The 25593-nt window shown below is 42.9% G+C and overlaps 1 protein-coding gene across 1 annotated transcript in view; it reads right to left on the bottom strand.

The window, feature by feature from the left end:
- The window catches only part of LOC109910176 (ecto-NOX disulfide-thiol exchanger 2-like), a 92004-nt gene that overhangs the window by 39186 nt on the left and 27225 nt on the right, over nt 1–25593 (bottom strand). Inside the window, exons 5-7 of the mRNA XM_020509312.2 lie at nt 15158–15263; nt 7121–7323; nt 5725–5865 (exon numbers count right to left, since the gene is read on the bottom strand). Of these exons, the coding sequence (XP_020364901.2) occupies nt 5725–5865; nt 7121–7323; nt 15158–15263 (450 nt within the window). The remainder of the gene's footprint in view (nt 1–5724; nt 5866–7120; nt 7324–15157; nt 15264–25593) is intronic.

The following is a 25593-nucleotide window of genomic DNA, read 5'->3' as shown; positions in this document are numbered from 1 at the left end:
GTATTACCCAGCCAGCAGGTCTAAAATGACAAATTAACAAAGTCAATGAAACAACTAGCCAAGCGGCTACGGGAGGCAGAGAAGAGAAAATGTGTCTCGATTGGAAAAGTAGAAATCAAATATGGACCACGCACCATTAGACTCTCTCATATCAGTATTATCTTTATCCAATTTAGTAGCTGATTGAACAGGAATGTCATGCTCTTGTCAACCCTCCCTCTGGAATCCTACTCAGCCAACGTTAAAGCAGACACAACTGTCACTAAGAGTGTCCATGATTGAGTCTTTGAATGAAGAGATTGAGATAAAACTTTAAGTTTTTATTTGTTATTATTGAACATCCAAAATATACAATATACTTGCTATGAAGCTGCTCAACAACTACATCATACCAGTCATCCAACAGATTCTCATTCAGAGTGACACACAGAAGCATCCAGGGTCAATTCCCTGCTCAAGGTCATGTTGATAGATCTTCCACTAGGCCAAAAAACATGAACCCGAACCCTCCAAGATCCCCCCCACAGTTCCCCAATAGCTGTCCCTCAACCATTTGAGACCCCTCCCACAGTCCCCCTCCAAGAAGAAAAATAAAATATAAAATACAATTAATTCCATTCCCCACCCCCAAGAACCCCCCAATCCACCAACAACCAAGAGAATGAACTAAAGAGAAAAATAAAAAGACAGAAGAAAACACAAAACAACAATGCAAAAAAAAGTATTACTAAACAAAAATAAAATAAAAACAAAGGACATCAAGGACAACTAAAATCATTACAGCAAAGCCAACTGTATATGTTTGTGTGCATGTCTGGTACTATTACATGTATGTGTGTGTTCTTGTATGCGTTTATTTGAATGAGAGTGTGTGTATATGCATGTGTACAAACACCTGCACGGCATCAGCCTCAGGCAAACCAACATTAGTTGTAAAAACACTGCCCCTCAGTGTCATTCAAACTGACTTTTTATTATGTTGCATTTGGACTTTAAAAAAACTACTTTTATCTTTGACCATCATTCTGTCTCCCGCACAGCAACTCCACTCCCACTTGTCTTCAAGTCCACATCCCAAACCTCAGCTTCCTTCAGCCCATCCAATCTATCTCTGCTGGCCACCCTCTTTGGGTTTCTATGAAACAAATATCTTTCAACTATGCTGTGATGTTTAACATATCATTTCAATCTTTCTAATCAAATAGAATCGATTCGTATAGAATCAAGATAAATATTTTTACTAAGAGTATTAGTATATTAGTAATTGACTGAACCGGTCTCTCCAGATCTCATAACAGTACTATTAATAGGGTCCATTTTAGATCAATGCTATGCATTTTCAGCCATTCCCGAACCTGAGACTAGAAACAGGCTACCTGAGGGCAATACCAAAATAAATGGTCTATTGATTCTGTATCCTCACAACAAAATCTGCAGAGCTTTGATGATTTTATGCCCCACATATTCAACATTTTGTTGGTGGAAAGAATTCTATATAATAATTTTAGCTGAAAAGCACGAAGTCTTGAATCTTGCATTGTTTTATATATCAACCCATACACCCTGTACCATGGAATCGGTACATCAAAAATCTCTTCCCAACTATTTTGCAATCTGTATGGAACAGTTCACAACATCTTGGTCCTCAAATGAAACTGGTATACTTTCCCATTTATGCTATGTTTATTCCTCCGCAAGATTTGATCCTTTATATTGGGCAGACAGACAGTTCCCTACCTCCGCTCGCTGCCACCTGCCTCCTCCATTTTTGGGGTAATGCTGTCATCAATTGGTTGTACTCTTGGATTGAGCAGACCTTCCCGTACAATTCTGATAACTCCATGAAGGACATAACTCTACCATTCCAATTTACAAAATCATTTAAGAACAAAATACCCTTTTCAAACCCTTTCCCATAAATACAGGCATTTTATCAACCAGCACATTTTATCATCCATAATATTTGTTGTAATATTCAGGGGGATTTAATAATATGTAATATTTCAGGGGGATTAAATTGAAATTCTAGCCAGCTCTGCAATGCTTGTTTGAAAAAGATAGATACTTTGAAAAAGTATAATTTTAAATTAATCGAAAATGAGACATGGCAATCTGCACAAAGCCAAAAAGGCCATTTTTAAACAATGGATGAGCTTTCTTAGTAATCTACTTGAGAAACATTTAGGGTTCAAATAAAACGTTTGAATGAGTGAAGCTTTTAGAGAGAGGTTCAGTGCTTTTATATGTAATAATCTCAACCCACCCAATTCATATTCATTATATAGATAGGAACACTTTATTTTGTCTGGTTTAGCGTCCCAGATAAAGCAAAATATTTTTTGCTCATATGATTTGAAAAAATGAATCATCAGGAGTAGTCAGCGCCATAAGTAAGTGAGTAAACTGAGATATGACTAAGGAGTTAATCAGGGCATTTTTTTCCATAAATAGACAGGTATTTACCTCTCCATGGTTGCAGGATCGTGTCTATTTTTAAGTTTTCTATTGAAATTCAATGAGGAGAGCTTATTTATATATTTTGTGATATGAATACCAAGTATGTCTACTTCACCATCAGCCCATTTTATAGGTAAACTGCAGGGTAATGTAAAAGTTGTATTTTTTAAAGATCCAATAGGTAATATTGCACACTTATCATAATTAGGTTTTAGTCCAGAGAGTACAGAAAAGTACAACAAACAGATTACCGACCATTTCGAATCCCACCGCACCTTCTTCGCTATGCAATCTGGTTTCAGAGCTGGTCATGGGTGCACCTCAGCCACGCTCAAGGTCCTAAACGATATCTTAACCGCAAAAGATAAGAAACAATACTGTGCAGCTGTATTCATTGACCTGGCCAAGGCTTTCAAATCTGTCAATCACCACATCCTCATCGGCAGACTCGATAGCCTTGGTTTCTCAAATGATTGCCTCTCCTGGTTCACCAACTACTTCTCTGATAGAGTTCAGTGTGTCAAATCGGAGGGCCTGTTGTCCGGGCCTCTGGCAGTCTCTATGGGGGTGCCTCAGAGTTCAATTCTTGGGCCGACTCTCTTCTCTGTATACATCAATGATGTCGCTCTTGCTGCTGGTGAGCCTTTGATCCACCTCTAAGCAGACGACACCATTCAGTATACTTCTGGCCCTTCTTTGGACACTGTGTTAACAACCCTCCAGACGAGCTTCAATGCCATACAACTCTCCTTCCGTGTCCTCCAACTGCTCTTAACCTCTCTGGGATCGTTCGGGACGCTAGTGTCCCACCTCGCCAACAGCCAGTGAAATTGCAGGGCGCCAAATCAAAACAACAGAAATCTCATAATTAAAATTCCTCAACCATACAAGTATTTTACACCATTTTAAAGATACACTTCTCGTTAATCCAACCACAGCTTCCGATTTCAAAAGGCTTTTCGGCGAAAGCAGAACATATCATTATGTTAGGTCAGCAACTAGTCACAGAAAGCATTCAGCCATTTTCCAACCAAAAAGAGGTGTCACAAAAAGCAGAAATATAGATAACATTAATCACTGACCTTTGACGATCTTCATCAGATGACACTCCCAGGACTCAATGTTACACAATACATGTATGTTTTGTTCGATCAAGTTGATATTTATATCCAAAAACCTCAGTTTACATTGGCGCCATGTTGAGATATGCCTCCAAAACATCCGGAGAAATTGCAGAGAGCCACATCAAATAACATAAACACTCATCATTTAAAAAAAGCTTTACAGCAAAAGCACAACATTCAATAATCTGAGAACAGCATTCAGCCACAAAAGCAAGCCATACAGTTACCCGCCAAATTGTGGAGTCAACAAAAGTCATAAATAGCATTATATATCTTCACTTACCTTTGCTGATCTTCGTCGGAATACACTCCCAGGACTCCCACTTCTACAAGAAATGTTTGTTTTGTTCGATTACATCCATATTTATGTCCAAATACCTCCGTTTTGTTTGCGCGTTTAGTTCACTATTCCAAAGACACAATGCGCGAGCGCAAAATCCAGAGGTCAAAAGTCAAAAGAGTTCTATTACACTTTGTAGAAACATGTCAAACGATGTTTACAATCAATTCTTAGGGTCTTTTTATAATAAATCTTCAATAATATTCCAACCGGACAATAGCGTATTCATTACAGAGGAAAAAGAAGGAACGGCGCGCCCGCGGGACCGCGCAGTAAACAACTGATTGGCCTCATGCCACGTTTTATCAAGGTGGGTGGAATCAGGCGCAGAGAGCAGGTTTCAGTGATTCGACAGTTTATTCTCCGACGCACAAAAAACAAGGTCAACCCAACACACAGGGTGAATAATCCAACACAGGATCAAAATAGACCGGAGAATAAAACACAAGTACTACACCAAATGACATGAATACAAAAACAATCCCGCACAAAACAAGGGCGGGACAACCTACCACATATAAGGACGTTAATTAAACTAACATACACACAGGTGAAACTAATAAGACAAAACCAACAGACAAACGAAAAAGGGATCGGTAGTGGCTAGTAGGACGGTGACGACGACCGCCGAGCACCGCCCGAACAGGCAGGAGAGCCAACTTCGGCGGAAGTCGTGACACCTCAGCCTAGTCCACTTGTTGAAACAGCTCTTATTCGACACCCTGCCACAATAGAAGCCTCAAATAACTTTCTAAAGACTGTTGACATCTGCTGGAAGCCTTGGGAAGTGCAATCTGGCCCCATAGACACAGCATATTGGATAGGCAATCACTTAAATGAAACTACAAACCTCAGATTTCCCACTTCCTGGTTGGATTTGTCTGCTAGACCCTGCTAGGTATTGTCCCCCCTTATCTCAACTCGCTGGTCACCATAGCAGCACCCAACTGTAGCACGCACTCCAGCAGGTATATCGCTCTGGTCACCCCCAAAACCAATTCTTCCTTTGGCCGCCTCTCCTTCCAGTTCTCTGCTTCCAATGACTGGAACGAACTACAAAATCTCTGAAACTGGAAACACTTATCTCCCGCACTAGCTTTTGAAATTACCCTCACTAGCTTTTGAAATTACCAGTCTATTTCTCTATAGCTTTGGAAATGACCAGTTTATTTCTCTCTATGGATGGTGAACTAAATGATTGGACTGTCACTCTCTGGCTTTTTAAATGACTGCTCTCTCTCAATGGCCTTTTAAATGACATGTCTCAGTCAATGTTTGATAGGCAGTAAGCACATCTCTTACCATCCTGAGGTCCATAAGAGGAGATAAAGGAGAAATGTAAAACTTTTGAAACTGAATAAACTGTCATTAATGTCTACCACAGCCTGGGCTCTGGTAGCTGATTAATTATTTCGGAAACATTTCTCATACATTGAAACTCATTTAGAACTAATTTCATTCTTATTAAAGCACAAATCAGATATGGTATTTACATTTCAAACCCCAGCAGTCTTTACAGCCAGCCAAACTCATGAATCACACACAGTATTCTCTCTTGACTGAGAGCCTTCATCCCATCCCTCCTCATTCTCATTACTATTGTATCAGGGAACATGAGTACAAGATGGCTGACATTATCTAGCAATGTCTCACACAAGTGTTAGATGCACAAGTACAGTAAAATGCCTTTCTTGCAAGCGTTAACCCCAACAATACATTAATCAATGACAATGTAATACTAAATAAAACAAGGTAAAACAAAAACACACAATGATAGGGTGTGTGTGTGTGTGTGTTACTGACCTGGTGTGTGCGTGTTTTATTCAGATTCTCCAGTCCTTCCTTGAGGCTCTGTACCTGGCTCTCCAGCTGCTGTTTGTCCTCCACACTCTTCTCCAACTCTGCCTCCCTCTGTTTCTTTTCTTCACGCATCTTCAGCAGTTGCTGCAAACACAGAGTACATACAGTGAGCCACATACCGTAACTAACCTTTAAACTTCTCATACAGAGGAGATACATTTAGCTACAGATGCTAACTAACCCCTAAGACAGAGAAAGCACAGTTAGCTACAGATGATACCTAACCCAAGGCACAGTTAGCTACAGATGCTAACTAATCATTAAGACAGAGAAGACACAGCTACAGATTCTTGCTTACTACAGGCATATGACTCATTCTGGTTATTAACCCATCAGCTCCATAGAGGAAACCATGTTAGCCAGCGGTGCTAACCCTTATGTTTCAGGATTTGCCATCGAGTAAGGAACTTTTAGCTTATAGCTTCTCTATGTAGGTCAGAGCCATGTAGAAGCTGAAAAGTCCTTTCTCCTTATCCATTTCAGCTTAAAAAACTATATAACAGTCTCAGTTGGGTTTAGGCGGAAATATGCAAGTATTACATGACTCAGAAGTGGAAGAAATTCACAGAACCTGGGCAGACTCAAATCACCTGCTTTTAAAATGTTATGGTAATTTGCCAGAGCCTGCCTGATATCACAATTTAGCACAGAGCAATAAGAAGTATTCGATTTTCGTCTCTTCCTCCTCATTTTTATCCATTCATTTAATATTTTCATGGCAATGTCGAAACTTGCGTGTTGGAAATGTAATTACCATCTGTCTATTCATATGAGCATGACCGTTGACCACTTGAGGATATTTGATGACCCAGCAGGTGATGGAAGCAACAGATTTCCTGCCTGAGGGTTGTTTAACCAACAGTTTGTTTTCCCTGAGGGGGATATTTTATTAGAAAACCCCTCCAGCTGGTATTAGTTTGTGTACAGCGTCTAGGTCAGCAGACTGATCAGATTCTAGAATGACTCTTTTCCTGTCAAGTCTCTCTATCCATCCTACTCTCAGAGTGCACCCCTTTTGCTCTCTCTCTCTACGCCTACTCTTCTTTCTCCCTCTTTCTCAGTGTTGTGTGTGTGTGTGTGTGTGTGCGTATGTGTGTGTGAGATAGGGAGGGCAGTTCTCTATCCACCTCTATTAAAAGTCACTTTTCCTCAATACGACTGGTCACCCCAGGAAGCCAAACCAATGGATTATGAGTCTCACCAGCTAGAATCTGCAGGGGTTTAATATCTGTATGGAACCAGGAAATGAAAAATTCCTGTGGAATTGATTAAAATAAATCCAAAGCAGGAACTGCTGCAAGAAGTTAACTACAGTGGGTATGTCTGGTAGAAGTAGTACCTTCTGCATTCCCTGTAGTGCCTGTTGTAGAAAGGTTAGTTGTTGCTGCCTGATGGTGTCCTCTTCACTGTGGTGTGGAGGTGTGTGTTCTTGGTTTTTGCCCTGCTCCTGCTTCAGCAGCTCCACCTCGTTCCTGTAGGCGTCCAGCTGACAGCGCAGAGAGTCATTCTCTTCCTTTAGGGCCTCCACCTGGGCCACAGGGCCTACACACACACACACACACACAGACACACACACACACACACACACACACACACACACACACACACACACACACACACACACACACACACACACACACACACACACACACACACACACACCACACACAGTATGATGAGAATTACTAATGAAATCTGCACCTGTCCGATTGAACAGACAGGGTAGACAGTGTGATGAGAACTACTCATTAAACACTAACCTGTCCCATTTAACAGACAGGAAACAGTGTGATGAGAACTACTCATTAAATCCTAACCTGTCCTATTGAACAAACATGAAACAGTGTGATGAAAACTGCTCATTAAATCCTAACCTGTCCTATTGGACAGAGAGGAGACACAGTGTGATGAGAACCACTCATTAAATCCTAACCTGTCCTATTGGACAGAGAGGAGACACAGTGTGATGAGAACTACTCATTAAATCCTAACCTGTCCTATTGGACAGAGAGGAGACACAGTGTGATGAGAACTACTCATTCAATCCTAACCTGTCCTATTGGACAGAGAGGAGACACAGTGTGATGAGAACTACTCTTCCCCTGTTCCTTTGACAGGAGAGTCTGTTCTTTACAGCTGTTGGAGGAGGATGTGTGTAATGTAATGAGAGGGTGTGTTTGAGTGGCTGAGCTGGGGAGATAAGACCTGAGAGTGAGTGTGAGGGAGGGAGGCCCAGCATTGAGTGTGTGTGTGTGTGTGTGTGTGTGTTTATGAGTGTGTGCGTGCAGTGCATGGGTGTGTGTAACTCAACACAGGGACTCCAGCTGCCTGCTTTGTATCTGGCATTATCTGCCTGTTTGAGCTGAGAGAGAGACCTCTGAGTCATCGACTTGCTCTGTGTGTGTGTGCGTGCGTGTGCGTGTGCGTGTGTGTGTGTGTGTGTGTGTGTGTGTGTGTGTGTGTGTGTGTGTGTGTGTGTGTGAGAGAGAGCCAGCAGGCGAGGAGGTTTTGGGTGAGGTGTGTATTGATCAGGGAGCCTCATCAACCGATTCCCCTTCCACAACGTGACAGGCTTTAGTATCGACCCTCAGCACAAGGCTGCTGACAGGAGAGAAGCACCAAGCCATTCCAACTCTGCACCGCATCAATGGAGTAGCACCAACCCATTCCAACTCTGCACCGCATCAATGGAGAAGCACCAACCCATTCCCACTCTGCACTGTATTAGTGTAGAAGCACCGACCCTTTCCCACTCTGCACTGTATTAGTGTAGAAGAACCAACCCATTCCCACTCTGCACTGTATTAGTATAGAAGCACCAACCCATTCCCACTCTGCATTGTATTAGTATAGAAGTACCAACCCATTCCCACTCTGCACTGTATTAGTGTATAAGTACCAACCCATTCCGACTCTGCACTGTATTAATGTAGAAGCACCAACCCATTCCCACTCTGCACTGTATTAGTGTAGAAGAACCAACCCATTCCCACTCTGCACTGTATTAGTGTAGAAGTACCAGCCCATTCCCACTCTGCACTGTATTAATGTAGAAGCACCAACCCATTCCCACTCTGCACTGTATTAGTATAGAAGCACCAACCCATTCCCACTCTGCACTGTATTAGTATAGAAGTACCAACCCATTCCCACTCTGCACTGTATTAGTGTAGAAGAACCAACCCATTCCCACTCTGCACTGTATTAGTATGGAAGTACCAACCCATTCCCACTCTGCACTGTATTAGTGTAGAAGAACCAACCCATTCCCACTCTGCACTGTATTAATGTAGAAGTACCAACCCATTCCCACTCTGCACTGTATTAGTGTAGAAGTACCAACCCATTCCCACTCTGCACTGTATTAATGTAGAAGCACCAACCCATTCCCACTCTGCACTATATTAGTGTAGAAGTACCAACCCATTCCCACTCTGCACTGTATTAATGAAGAAGCACCAACCCCTTCTACACTATATTAGTATAGAAGCACCAACCCATTCCCACTCTGCACTGTATTCATGTAGAAGCACCAACCCATTCCCACTCTGCACTGTATTAGTGTAGAAGCACCAACCAATTCCCACTCTGAACTGTATTAGTGTAGAAGCACCAACTCATTCCCACTCTGCACTGTATTAATGTAGAAGCACCAACCCATTCCCACTCTGCACTGTATTAGTGTAGAAGAACCAACCCACTCTGCACTGTATTAGTGTAGAAGAACCAACCCATTCCCACTCTGCACTGTATTAATGTAGAAGGACCAACCCATTCCCACTCTGCACTGTATTAGTATAGAAGCACCAACCCATTCCCACTCTGCACTGTATTAGTGTAGAAGCACCAACCCATTCCCACTCTGCACTGTATTAGTATAGAAGCACCAACCCATTCCCACTCTGCACTGTATTAATGTAGAAGCACCAACCCGTTCCCACTCTGCACTGTATTAGTATAGAAGCACCAACCCATTCCCACACTGTATTAGTGTAGAAGTACCAACCCATTCCCACTCTGCACTGTATTAATGTAGAAGCACCAACCCATTCCCACTCTGCACTGTATTAGTGTAGAAGCACCAACCCATTCCCACTCTGCACTGTATTAGTGTAGAAGCACCAACCCATTCCCACTCTGCACTGTATTAGTATAGAAGCACCAACCCATTCCCACTCTGCAACGTATTAGTGTAGAAGAACCAACCCACTCTGCACTGTATTAGTGTAGAAGCACCAACCCATTCCCACTCTGCACTGTATTAGTGTAGAAGAACCAACCCACTCTGCACTGTATTAGTGTAGAAGCACCAACCCATTCCCACTCTGCACTGTATTAGTGTAGAAGCACCAACCCATTCCCACTCTGCACTGTATTAGTGTAGAAGCACCAACCCATTCCCACTCTGCACTGTATTAGTATAGAAGCACCAACCCATTCCCACTATGCACTGTATTAGTGTAGAAGTACCAACCCATTCCCACTCTGCACTGTATTCATGTAGAAGCACCAACCCATTCCCACTCTGCACTGTATTAGTGTAGAAGCACCAACCCATTCCCACTCTGGACTGTATTAGTGTAGAAGCACCAACCCATTCCCACTCTGCACTGTATTAGTATAGAAGCACCAACCCATTCCCACTCTGCACTGTATTAGTGTAGAAGCACAAACCCATTCCCACTCTGCACTGTATTAGTGTAGAAGCACCAACCCATTCCCACTCTGCACTGTATTAGTATAGAAGCACCAACCCATTCCCACTCTGCACTGTATTAATGTAGAAGCACCAACCCGTTCCCACTCTGCACTGTATTAGTATAGAAGCACCAACCCATTCCCACACTGTATTAGTGTAGAAGTACCAACCCATTCCCACTCTGCACTGTCTTAATATAGAAGCACCAACCCATTCCCACTCTGCACTGTATTAGTGTAGAAGCACCAACCCATTCCCACTCTGCACTGTATTAGTGTAGAAGCACCAACCCATTCCCACTCTGCACTGTATTAGTATAGAAGCACCAACCCATTCCCACTCTGCACTGTATTAATGTAGAAGCACCAACCCGTTCCCACTCTGCACTATATTAGTATAGAAGCACCAACCCATTCCCACTATGCACTGTATTAGTGTAGAAGTACCAACCCATTCCCACTCTGCACTGTATTAATGTAGAAGCACCAACCCATTCCCACTCTGCACTGTATTAGTGTAGAAGCACCAACCCATTCCCACTCTGCACTGTATTAGTGTAGAAGCACCAACCCATTCCCACTCTGCACTGTATTAGTATAGAAGCACCAACCCATTCCCACTCTGCACTGTATTAATGTAGAAGCACCAACCCGTTCCCACTCTGCACTATATTAGTATAGAAGCACCAACCCATTCCCACTATGCACTGTATTAGTGTAGAAGTACCAACCCATTCCCACTCTGCACTGTATTAATGTAGAAGCACCAACCCATTCCCACTCTGCACTGTATTAGTGTAGAAGCACCAACCCATTCCCACTCTGCACTGTATTAGTGTAGAAGCACCAACCCATTCCCACTCTGCAACGTATTAGTGTAGAAGAACCAACCCACTCTGCACTGTATTAGTGTAGAAGCACCAACCCATTCCCACTCTGCACTGTATTAGTGTAGAAGAACCAACCCACTCTGCACTGTATTAGTGTAGAAGCACCAACCCATTCCCACTCTGCACTGTATTAGTGTAGAAGCACCAACCCATTCCCACTCTGCACTGTATTAGTGTAGAAGCACCAACCCATTCCCACTCTGTACTGTATTAGTATAGAAGCACCAACCCATTCCCACTATGCACTGTATTAGTGTAGAAGTACCAACCCATTCCCACTCTGCACTGTATTAATGTAGAAGCACCAACCCATTCCCACTCTGCACTGTATTAGTGTAGAAGCACCAACCCATTCCCACTCTGGACTGTATTAGTGTAGAAGCACCAACCCATTCCCACTCTGCACTGTATTAGTGTAGAAGGACCAACCCATTCCCACTCTGCACCGTATTAGTTTAGAAGAACCAACCCACTCTGCACTGTATTAGTGTAGAAGCACCAACCCATTCCCACTCTGCACTGTATTAGTGTAGAAGAACCAACCCACTCTGCACTGTATTAGTGTAGAAGCACCAACCCATTCCCACTCTGCACCGTATTAGTGTAGAAGCACCAACCCATTCCCACTCTGCACTGTATTAGTGTAGAACCACCAACCCATTCCCACTCTGCACTGTATTAGTATAGAAGCACCAACCCATTCCCACTCTGCACTGTATTAATGTAGAATCACCAACCTATTCCCACTCTGCACTGTATTAATGTAGAAGCACCAACCCATTCCCACTCTGCACTGTATTAGTATAGAAGCACCAACCCATTCCCACTCTGCACTGTATTAATGTAGAAGCACCAACCCGTTCCCACTCTGCACTGTATTAGTATAGAAGCACCAACCCATTCCCACTATGCACTGTATTAGTGTAGAAGCACCAACCCATTCCCATTCTGCACTGTGTTAGTATAGAAGCACCAACCCATTCCCACTCTGCACCGTATTAATGTAGAATCACCAACCCAGAATACAGATGTTCCTCTTCAAGCCTGCTGATAGGTTAAACAGACCACCTGTCTATGATTGAGAGCACAGAGACTCGGCTTCTTAAACAGGATTGGAGGAGGTTTAAACAAGCTCCTCCCCCTGTGCTCCTGCATTACTGGAAGCCCTAGCAGGTGTGACTGAGACTGTAAATATGATGGGGTGTCACATCAACACCTGTCTCCCTGCCACATCCTGGTCCTTCTCCACAGCATTCCTTTCCAACATTGTGACAGCCTCCTGACAATGATTGTTAGTGTTTTCTAATAAGCAAGGTCACACATGAAAAGGTGGAAATCAAAAGCTGCTTGGCTGATGATCACATTTGCATATATCTGCATAGAAATTAGGTAGGCGGTCTTAACCGGGAGAGACCACAACAATTCAAAAGCAGAAAGTAAACGACACACTTGAAAAGGAGACCTGATTGTAGCAGTTAGCCCCGCTCTCTTGGCTTCAATTCCCTTCTCTCTCTAACTGCTTTAGAGAGAAGCAGAGGGTCATCTGAATGTCCAGGTGAATATTATGGTCTGTTTCAATCTGTTTTACATCAGTAGCTCTGTTGGCTCAGCAGACATAAACAGGATGTTCTGCGTAAAGACGACCTTAATGGTACTTCACTGGTGCCCAGAACAGCACTGAAATTAGCTAAAGGAGCTGACACACACACACACCCACACAATAAACCCCCCCCCCCCCCCACACGCACACACACAGACATACACACACTTTGCTACAGCTGTGACTATGAGCATCCCCATTTATAGAGGCAGGGGCAGGCCAGGGAATAATCTCCACAACACCAGTCCATTCACAGTGTCAGCTGCCTGCAGTGTCAGTCTCATTCATGTGTATTTCTGAGGTGCTGGAGTGAAATTACTATCATTTCATAGAGTCTCTATAGCACAAGTGTCAAACTCATTCCACGGAGGGTCGAGTGTCAGTTGGTTTTTGCTTCACCCTTGTACTTGATTGATGAATGAAGGTCTCTAATTAGTAAGGAACTCCCCTCACCTGGTTGTCTAGGTCTTAATTGAAAGGAAAAAACAAAAACCTGCAGACACTCGACCCTCAGAGTGTCTACCAACTAGACTGTTAGAATGTCTACCAACTAAAGAGTGTTGGAGTGTTTACCAACTAGAGTGTTAGTGTCTACCAACTAGAGTGTTAGTGTCTACCAACTAGAGTGTTAGAGTGTCTACCAATTGTGTGCAATCTCTCTTTTTCATAAACACAAACATCTCAGACAGTCTGGAGAAGACTGTACTTAATTTGGTAATTTAGAGAGTGAATGAGCTGACGACTCCTCTCTAATCAGGGCCGGTCCTTGCCTTTCTGCCACCCTAGGTGAGATCATAAAATGCCATCCCCCGCAAAACTAGAAAAGCAAAATTACATTGATAAAACATAAAAAAACACAATGAAGTTAGGTAAAATTTTGGTTCAGAATGAAAGGTGAAAAGACATATTTTCCAGACGTTGAAAATATGTATTTTCCGGACGATGAAATAAGGTTCATTTATGGTTCTGAATGAAAGTTGAAATGATGTAATTCATAGACGTCTATGACCAAATACCCCAAACCAATGTCCTTGGATGTGGAAATCAATGCCGGACCGAAATGCACCCAAAAAATATTTCCAAAAGACGTCAACGTCGGTCTGTGCTTACTGATGTGGTAAGCCTACCGTTTGTAAAACACCAAAAAATAAGTCTGAACAGGAACAAAAAAAGATTAAAAAAGACTTGGGCTAATGCTTACTAGGGTGTAGCCTACCATGTCGCCCGCAATGGAAGTTTATGAATGCCCATCCATGTGGTAGGCCCATTTGTAAAACAGACCATTGCATTGGTTTTATTAGTGCAGATTCCTGTGACTAATCAATTTGGCTATTTAAGCTCTGAATATCAGCTACCCGACTTCATCAGGAGTTATCGTGAGGCTATTTGCAATGTGTTTACATAGCAGGAAATGCAGAAGTATTTTATTTATTTCTATGATCAGCTTGTCAAAAATGTATGGATACAAACTTGAAACCACTGATCATTACCCCATAGGGTGAAACTCCTGGACAGCAGATGTGAGTAGCATGATTGTCAATTTCCTATGGTCCATTTAACTTTTTTAGGATATGTATTTTCTTTTAATGTGACAGCACATTTTATTTGATTGGGCGCCATTTAGGTTAGCCTATTTGATACCTGTATGATGTAAAAAGTGTCCGTCTCAATACATTGTCATATATTTTATCTCCAGAAAATGCTCTATCTACCATATCCTAGATTTGCTACATGATTTATGTTAGATAATTTTTTGGGACTGAACGTTGATGGAGCGCTGCAGAGATGCGTCTCTCGAACAGCACCCTGGAGAGGCGCACTGGGAATGGACAAGCAAAATATTTTGCCTCCCTGCCTTTGACAAAGTGGGTATTGTTTATCACGAGGCGATTTCAGAGCTCGCCTACAGTAAAAATCCCACATGCCTCTGGTTGAGATAAATTGTCATTGTTTTTGGGCAGAATTATGTAAGGTTTTATGTGTTCTTGGAGGTGAGTCTTGGTCAGTTTATTTCAGAACAGGCCACCCTAATGTGTTTCTGAGTGTGTGTGTGTGTGTGTGAGTGTGTGTGTGTGTGTGTTTGTGGTATGTGTGTAGTGTGTGTGTATGTGTGTGTGAGCATGTGTGTGTGGTATGTGTGTAGTGTGTGTGTGTGCATGTGTGTGGTATGTGTGTCGTGTGTGTGTACCTGAGTCGTCTGGATCGTGTGTATCCTCCATGTCATCGTCAGACATCTCCATCTCCTCTTCTCGTCTGATCCCCATCAGCTCTTCATTTTGCATGTTTCTGATCTCCTGGAGGGAAACAACAAAACAGGAATATCACTGGATGTTCATACTGAACACGATCCTCCTGGGTAGCCTGGCTGGAGTACGGTTTACACTGTCGCGTACTGTCAAGGAAAGATTTGACTGATGAGAAGCAGATTTAACTAGTGATGAGACAGTAGATAGAGAGCAGTGGTCTGCCTCTACATGGATGACAGTAGATAGACAGCAGCAGTCTGCCTCTACACTGACGAAACAGTAGATTTAGAGGAGCAGTCTGCCTCTACACTGACGAGACAGTAGATAGACAGCAGCAGTCTGCCTCTACACTGACGAGACAGTAGATAGAGAGCAGCAGTCTGCCTCTACACTGATGAGACAGTAGATATAGAGCAGCAGTCTGCCTCTACACTGACGAGACAGTAGATATAGAGCAGCAGTCTGCCTCTACACTGACGAGACAGTAGATATAGAGCAGCAGTCTGCCTCTACACTGACGAGACAGTAGATATAGAGCAGCGGTCGGTCTGTCTGTCTGTCTGTCTATGAGTGAGTGAGTGAGTGATCCAGATCAGCACTTTGGGGCAGTCAAGGTGTAGCTGTAACACTATCATAATTTCCTAACAAATTCTGTCACATCTAGATGTTCCCTAGAGAGGTCTGAGACATGAGCATAACTGCTGTGTGCCCAAAACCATTATACTGAAATTGACCACTGTGCTTCTAGCAGCCCATGTGTGTGTGTGTTTGTGTCAGACCTGAGTTCTAATACATGTGTATTTGATACTGTGTTATTTAAATACGTATTTTCTGTATATTTGAGTATATTCAAATAATGTGTCCCCAATCAACTACTTCTATTTAAAGAATTTTCAAATAATTTCCTATAAATAGCCTACTATTTGAAAGGATTTGTATGGTTGAAAAAATGGATGGATAAATGGGAGAATGACTGGTTTGTAAATAGGCAGATAGTTATAAATTGATGGATGGATAGATGGATGTTTGAACAGGTTAATGGATATATGGATTTGTGGTAAAATACAGGTGCTGTGATTGTGACAGACAGTGAAGCTCCTGCAGTCTCTCAGGTCTACTGTTCTGTTCGACACACATACACGTGTACACACACACACACACACACACACACACACACACACACACACACACACACACACACACACACACACACGTGTACACACGCACACACACGCACTGCAGCATCGAAATACATTGACCTTCACAGCCACTATAAATAGACTCCCTGTCAATAAGAGAGCGGTAATATTCCTCTATATTAAGGTCTGAGAGTCACAGATTGGTCCTGGTGACCACAGAGATAATGTCCAGCAGAACAATAGAAGATTGGTCCTGGTCACAACAGAGATGACGTCCAGTAGAACAATAGAAGATTGGTCCTGGTCACAACAGAGATTATGTCCAGTAGAACAGTAGAAGATTGGCCCTGGTGACAACAGAGATTATGTCCAGTAGAACAATAGAAGATTGGCCCTGGTGACAACAGAGATTATGTCCAGTAGAACATTAGAATTTTTTCCTGGTCACCACAGAGTTGATGTCCAGTAGAACAATAGAATATTGGCCCTGGTGACAACAGAGATTAAATCCAGTAGAACATTAGAAGATTGGCCCTGGTGACAACAGAGATGATGTCCATTGACAGTAGGATATGATATGGTTAACCTGTGTCATGAACACAAGGTGATGCATTTGTGTTAAGAGCTCAGTTCCAGGTATCATCATTAGCATGTGGATTATTCTGTAGGGAAAAGTGTTGCTGGATCACAATAACTGAATATTCACAGTATTGTTAATATGCATCAACACACTCAGAGGTACTTCCAGTTCAGTATGAGTTGTTAATTCTTCAGAGGTATATTCCTGGTGTCATTAGCATGTTAATATATCTGCAGGAGATTGTACTGTACTGTTCTGAATATTCAAACGGTTCATAGTTTCACGTTTCTACTTCATGCGATGAAAATGATGAAAGATAAAAGACCATGACATGTTTGTGTGTGTTTGTGTGTGTGTGTGTGTACATTATCCTAACTGTGAATTTAAAGTCACCGTCAAGAACAATATGTGCTGTTCAGTTCTTTACAGTACTCAAAACGTGTTTACATCCATTACAACTCTCTTCCATTGGCAGTTGTGTTGTGACTCCGTTGCTATTCATAACTGCTAACCACCTGTCCATGACATTTTACCACAGAGAACACTTAGCGCATTTAAATTGAATCTGACCTGTCAATCTGTTTTGGTAAAGAGTGATATCAGAGGTCTATAACACATACCTCCCTTACAAAAAAAATTACCAAGAAATAAATGTATATTTCCCCCAAAATTTGACATTCTTTTCACACATTTATTTTTGACCCCTTCCAGCAATATCTGGTCTCCCAACCAGGGACTGACCAATACCAACCCTGCTTAGCTTCAAAGGGAAACCAGCAATTGAATGCAGAGTGCTACATTGCTGGAATGAATGTGCTGGCTGGAATGAATGTGCCGACTGGGAAAAAAGCAAGAGGAAGCAAAGGCCAGGGTAACATAACCAATAGGAGAAATTTCAGTAAGGAGGGAGGTGTTTTATTCAATTGCATATTTAATTACATTTTTTTTCACTGAAAGCAATTCATTTGCTTTCAAATGTAAACATTATTTCCGTGCAATGTTTTTTTTTGCGATCAATACTTTGGGGTTTGTGTTTTGCTTTCAATATCATAATTTTTGTTTGCAATTATATGAATGTTCTTCTCGACTTCAGAAGTTTTGCTTGATATTAATGGCATAAAAGTAACTCACTCACTAGAGGTTTGCACCATATAATAACACTATTACTAGGGCTGTTGCAGTGACCGTATTATTGCCACACCGGTGGTACTCCAAGCTCTGATGCTGCTGATGGTTATTGCCTACTAGACTTGCTAACTGCCTAGCACTCAGCACTCTATTGTCCCTCTAATCACTTTGCAGTTGGAACTGACATCAATGCAAATGTGTTCAAAAATCTAATCAAACACTTCATTAGAGCCCGTTAGCTTATGTTGCGCATAATTTCTATAGGATATGAAATTGCACAAGAAAACAGAGTGATGGCCTCTACTAAAAAGAGGAGGATCCCATCAGGTTTCAATAGGCAAGGCCTACTATATTTATTTCTCAACTTTCCTAATATTAAGCACATCAACCACGGGAAAGCTTCCACCATTCGCTATTTAAGTGCATAGATGACATGTATTTTCCCCGCTGCCCCTGTTTTTCACAAATATATTATTTAGTATATCTAAAGACAAGATTAAATCAAGATTAAATCAAGAATATTCTGATGGGTGACAATATTAGCCTATCACTTGTGAATTATATATTATCATGATGTGAATGATGCCCAGCATAAGAAACTGCTGTCTTTTTCTAATCATAGTCGCACACCTCATATAGACTAGCCCATAGGCTTATATGCTTTGATAAGGTTTGTATCACAACTAAAGTGGCCAAATAACTCCTTAAAATTAAGCACATTCATTCGCTTTACAAGGGATTTAGAGCCTAACTGGAATTCATAAGTGGCGAGTGAGTTTCAAGTTTGGATAAGATAATTTTCACCATAAAAATTCCCCTTTAAAATAAAAGCATTACATGCACAATCACATTTGTAGTCACTTTTATAATGGTGTTTTTGGATTGCTGCATGGATTGCTGCGTTTTTGTTTTTGGATTTCTGCACTTATAATGTTAAGAAATAGCCTAATAGTTTATCAACATTTTAAGCTGTTTTAAAATGTTCTGATCAGTTGCGTCAGCCACATTGCGTAAAAAAGCTTTTTTGATGCGAGTGGTTCTATTAATTTGGGATCTATTGCATCCCACAACTGTCCCAGAATATGTTTGGAATATTTATTTCTCGCACAGAATAGAATAGGTAAAATAGTTTGTACTATGAGGGATAGTAGATTGACATAGGCTAGTGCTTTTGCTGTTCATTACGCCTACTCATCTTGTTGGCTGACAAAAGTAAATGTGGACAGTTCTTCCAATATCTTCAATATGCACCTCGGAATTGGATAAGGACATGCGGAGCTGCGTCCCCGATGTGTCTGTCTTCACTTGTAGCCTGTGAGAAAGACGCGATCACGTGATGGGAGAAGGCCACAAAGACCACAAAAGGCATGGATTCTTTTAGGGTGCATTACGGCCACAAAGGGGATGCCGCCGTGATATTCGAGGCATTATCAAGTGCTTGTCAAATTGTGAATGAGAGCCTGCACAAAAAAACTAAGCAAATGCCTTTCAAGCAACTTTTTTCAAATCATTAGAGGCACATCACGCAGCCTGACAATGTAAAAAAATCCAAACATATAGCCCAACGTTTGTAGAACGTCTACATTTACATTAATAACTCTAAATTAAGCCTATAGGCGTACCTATTTCTTTGTTAACCGCTCAACACAGAATAGCTGCATGTGCGCTCACTCCCTCAAATCATTGAGAAAATATTTAGATTTTATTCAGCTTTGTTCAATTGTATTCTTCAAACTATAAAATAATGCCACGCAATTCTAAGCTAATTCTGTCTGTAAAATGAACTAGTGTAGTTAATCAACAGCCATTTGACATAGGCAGATCAGGATCTAACATAGAGACAACTCAGAGTATGCTAATCTGTTCTTCTGAAATAGACTACTTCTTTAGACCTGTCTAAAATAAATAATGGATTTATTTTGATGGTGTAGGCTATATTACATGGATTTATTAGAGTTTTAAAAATGTAGATGTCCCAAAGGTCTGCACCAGTGGCTTGTGGAAAGCCAGGAGATGCTAAAAGTCTTTATGTTAATTAACGGTCAATTACTGTGAGACTGACAGTTATTTGCTTAACAATGACCAGCTGATTAAATTTCGTGACCACCACAGCCCTAACTATTACACTGTTAAAGGTGGTTAAAGCAGCAATCCTTAATTGAAATATTAAGTGTCCTCCCGCACCCTTTTCGGTAAAAAGTTGAGGTATGGTGCTGGAGAGATATGTAACCACTCTCAAATCCATAGACTACACTATGGATGCAAGGACTGACCATCCATGACATCAACATTATAGTTTTAATTATGGTTTTAGGCTATACAGTGTTTGTTTACAATTACTTAGTTCACGAACATTGGAATAAATGTGGAATGTTCTTACATGTGAAACTGCATATTTGATTTTCACATGTGGATTTTTACATGTGTTTGTTTTTCACATGTGATCTTGCAATGTAAATTCAACATGTGAAAACAGCTATTTTACATATATATATATATATATATATATATTTTTTTTTTTTTACCTCGCACCTATCTTTACAGCAGAAGAATCTTTAGAGAGATGATCTGCTGTCAAACATACACCTTACACACCTCTGAGTCACCTCTGAGTCAGTCCACCGTAAAACACACAGACACACACACACACACACACACACACACACACACACACACACACACACACACACACACACACACACACACACACACACACACACAGTATACATGTAACACATGATCACATGACCTACTGTAACACATGACCTGAACAGGAAATATATTAACATTTTCCTCACAGAACACATAAAGTGCCTTCAGAAAGTATTAACACCCCTTGAGATTTTGTGTCACTGGCCTACCTTATACCTTATAAAGTCAAAAGTCAAATTATTTTTGTAGACATTTTTAAGAAATGAATTTTAAAAATGAAAAGAGGAAATGCCTTGTTTCATTTAAGTATTTTTGGCCAGCCTAAATACGTTCAGGAGTAAAAATGTGCTTAACAAGTAACACAATAAGTTGTATAAGTTGTATAAGTGTTAAGCATGATTTTTGAATGACCACCTCATCTCTGTACCCCACACATACAATTATCTGTCATGTCCCTCAGCAGAGCAGTGAATTTAAAACATATTTTTTCCAATGCAAAGCGTTATGTTTGGGGCAAATCCAACATATCACTGAGTACCACTCTCCATATTTTCAAGTATGGTGGTGGCTGCATCAGGTTATTTGTATGCTTGTCAAGGTCTAGGGAGTTTTTAAAAAAAGCAACGGAATAGAGCTAAGTACAGGCCAAATCCTAGAGGAAAACCTGGTGCAGTCTGCTTTCCAACAGACATTGGGAGAGAAATGCACTTTTCAGCAGGACAATAACCTAAAACACAAGGCCAAATATACACTGGAGTTGCTTACCAAGATGACATTGAATGTTCCTGTAATTGTCTACAGTTGGAACTTAAATCAGCTTGAAAATATATGACAAGACTTGAAAATTGCTGTCTAGCAATGATCAACAACCAACTTGACAGAGCTTGAAGAATTTATAAAAGAATATAACATGCAAATATTGTACAATCCAGCTGTGCAAAGCTCTTAGAAACATACCCAGAAAGACTAACATCTGTCATCGCTGCCAAAGGTGATTCTAACATGTATTGACACAGGGGTGTCAATACATTTGCAAAAATGTTTTCACTTTTCCATTACGGGGTATTGTGTGTAGATGGGTGAGAGAAAAAACATATTCATTCCACTTTGAATTCAGGCTGTAACACAACAACATGTGGAATAAGTCAAGGGGTATTAATACTTTCTGAAGGCTCTGTACACACTTTCACAGGCAAACTGCATGAAGAGTTTATAATGAATTAGTTTGTAATCTATCTCCTGCACTAGGATCTGCAATGGAAGATCAACAATCTCCAGCCTGTGATCCATGGTGACTGTTTCAGTGTTGCTATGAGACAGAGATTAGGCAGTTAATTACATACCAAATCTGCTTTTTTACACACTAACACCCTCAGAGATTTGTACCCAGATCAAATTTACCCGTTTGGCCCTAAAATGACAGCAGCGCCACACTTGAGCACCCTCCATTAAAGAGGAAAAGATGTTTGAGGTAATTAATGCAGCGGTTGTTGGATAGGAAGTAATTAACAAAACAAATCTTGCCAGGTTTCATTAGTTAATAGCCTTTAATTTAATAAATTAATACCCTTGTATAATCTGAGTCGATATTCACGTAATAATAAGGAATTCCCCTTGACCACGCTGTCACAACTTCCGCCGAAGTTCAGCAGTTTTCTATTCACCACCGATCCTTGTTTCATTTTCATTTTCATTTTTGTTTTGTCTTCATTATACACATCTGGTTTATTGTTTTTGAGTAAAGTAACGGTTATTACTCATCTCTGTGTCCTGAACTGACTCCGCCTTACCCGCATCACCTAGACATATGACAGAAACACGCACCCGAACCAATGGAGTCAGCAGGTGCACACAGCCCTCCACTACCTGTGGAGGAGTGTGTCCAGCAGCATGCGAATATGTTGCAAAGTCTCTGCACAGCCATGGATCGCATGTTGCAAACATGGAGCGATGGGAGAGATGGGGTTTTCCAGCAACCCCATCATCATCACCCCAGCTCCCACAACAACCCACACCGATGTCCACCCTTCCTTCACCTGGACCCATTGGGATTCGGCTCACGCTCCCAACGGAATATGATGGGACGGCAGCTGGGTGCCAGGGGTTCCTACTCCAGCTGGATCTCTACCTGGCGACCGTTCACCCGGCTCCTTCTGGACGCGAGAGTGTAAACGCCCTCATCTCCTGTCTATCTGGGAAAACACTTGAATAGGCCAACGCCGTCTGAGGAAGGGAAGGAGCGACGTTGGATAACTATGAGGATTTCAGGTGTCCCTGCAGGCTAGCTCCTGACGAATGTCCTCGTGTAGACTACACCTGTAGTGGTCGATCAGGGCCCGCTCATTCCATCCCGCGCCGGGTTTCGATCATCCACCTGAAGGGAGAGAGGCAGGAGAACGCTTGTTTCATCTCAGACGGGATGATGAGCGCACAAGACTTTGCACTGGACTTTCGAACTCTGGCCGCCAGCGCGGGATGGAATGAGCAGGCCCTGATCGACCACTACAGGTGTAGTCTACGTGAGGACATTAGTCAGGAGCTAGCCTGCAGGGACACCACCCTTACCTTTGACCAGCTGGTAGACCTATCCATCCCTCTGGATAACCTGTTGGCCTCCCGTGGACGTCCGGATTGGGGTCCGTCAGTTCCATCCCCCAGCACCTCCGATCCAACACCTATGGAGCTAGGAGCTGCTGCTCTGAGGGGAGGGGGACCGGGGGGGTGGCATTCCCTGCACCACCAGTGGCCACAGAGGGCACACTGCTGGTCGGTGCTGGGGAGGTTCCCCAGGGAGTCGAGGAAGCAGGCAGGGCACTGGTGGATCTGGTGGATCATCCCAGGTGAGTAGGCACCCGACTCACCCAGAGCTAACTGTTGCTCACATGTTTGTGTTCATAGAATTTCCATAGAGCTTTCCCCGCATTCCCAGCATAAGGCGCTAGTAGATTCAGGTGCAGCTGGGAACTTTATTGATCCTTCGTTTGCACATAGTTTAGGGATCCCTATTGTTCCTGTTGATATGCCCTTCCCTGTGCACACCTTAGATTGTCGACCATTAGGGTCAGGGCTGATTAGGGAGGCCACCGCTCCCCTATGCATGATAATGCAGGAGGGTCATGAGGAGAGAATTAAACTCTTCCTTATTGATTCTCCTGTGTTGCCCGTGGTGCTAGGCCTGCCCTGGTTGGCCTATCATGACCCCACTATTTTGTAGCAACAGAGGGCTCTCAAGGGATGGTCACATAAGTGCTCGGTGAAGGTGTGTAGGTGTTTCCATAGGTGCAACTACGGTGGAAAGTAAAAACCAGTTCTCCACCGAGCACATTCCCTCTGAATATGCTGATTTGGCTCTCGCCTTCTGTAAAAAGAAGGCGACTCAATTACCACCCCATCGACGGGGGGATTGTGCGATAAATCCCTGGTAGACGCAGTCACGTGTGTCCTCTGTCACAGGAGGAGACGGCGGCTATTGAAACATATGTCTCCGAATCTCTGGGACAGGGATACATTCAGCCTTCCACTTCACCTGCCTCCTCAAGTTTCTTTATTGTGAAGAAGAAGGATGAAGGTTTATGCCCGTGTATTGACTATCAAGGTATCAATCAGATCACTGTGAGGTACAGTTACCCGCTACCTCTCATAGCCAGTGTGATTGAGTCAATGCACGGGGCGTGCTTCTTCTCAAAATTGGGTCTCAGGAGCGCTTACAATCTGGTGCGCATCCGGGAGGAAGATCAGTGGAAGACAACTGGACACTGGGGGGGAGTGGGCTCCTCTGGGCATTATGAGTACCTCGCCATGCTGTACGGGTTGATGAATGCTCCAGCAGTCTTCCAATCCTTTGTAGACACGATTTTCAAAACTCTGCCCCTGTGCTTTCTTTTCGAAGAAGCTCAGCTTGGCGGAGCGTAACTATGATGTGGAGGACCGGGAGCTGTAGGCTGTCGTAAAGGCTCTGAAGGTGTGGAGGCATTGGCTTGACCACCCCAATCTGGAGTACATCCGGGCGGCGAGGAGAATGAACCCTCGCCAGGCCAGGTGGGCCGTGTTTTTCACCCATTTTGTTTTCACCCTATCATACTGACCAGGTTCCCAGAACGCTAAGGCAGACACACTTTCCCGGATGTATGATACAGTGGAGCGGTCTACAGATCCCACTCCCGTACTTCCGGCATCTTGCCTGGTGGCACCGGTGGTATGGGAGGTGGATGCGGACATCGAGCGGGCGTTGCATACAGAGTCCACTCCCCCCCAGTGTCCAGTTGCACGTCTGTACGTTCCGTCTGCTGTCTGCGGCCGTTTGATCTGTTGGGCTCACACGTCACCCTCCTCTGGTCATCCTGGCATCGGGCGGACAGTGCACTGTCTTAGTGGGAAGTACTGGTGGTCTACCCTGGCTAAGGATGTGAGGGTTTATGTTTCCTCCTGCTTGGTGGGCGCCCAGTGCAAGGCACCTAGACACCTGACCCGAGGGAAATTACAACCCCTACCCATTCCACAACGGCTGTGGTCACACCTATCGGTGGATTTCTTGACAGATCTTCCTCCGTCAAGGAAACACCACGATCCTGGTCATTGTGAATCGGTTTTCTGCCATCTCCTGCTGTCTCCTTCCTTTGCTCGGTCTCCCTACGGCCCTACAGACTGCGGAGTCCCTGTTCACACACATCTTCCAGCACTACAGGGAGCCTGAGGATATAGTTTCTGATCGGGGTCCCCAGTTCATGTCCAGGGTATGGAGGGCGTTCATGGAACGTCTGGGGGTCTCGGTCATCCTGACCTCGGGTTTTCACCCCGAGAGTAACGGCAGGTGGAGAGAGTTAACCAGCATGTGGTTAGGTTTCTGAAGTCCTATTGCCAGGACCGGCCGCGGGAGTGG

The sequence above is a fragment of the Oncorhynchus kisutch genome, linkage group LG19 (genome assembly GCF_002021735.2).
Source record: "Oncorhynchus kisutch isolate 150728-3 linkage group LG19, Okis_V2, whole genome shotgun sequence".
NCBI lineage: Eukaryota > Metazoa > Chordata > Actinopteri > Salmoniformes > Salmonidae > Oncorhynchus > Oncorhynchus kisutch.
The sequence above is the reverse complement of the archived record's forward strand: the minus strand, read 5'-3'. Positions and strand labels throughout refer to the sequence as shown.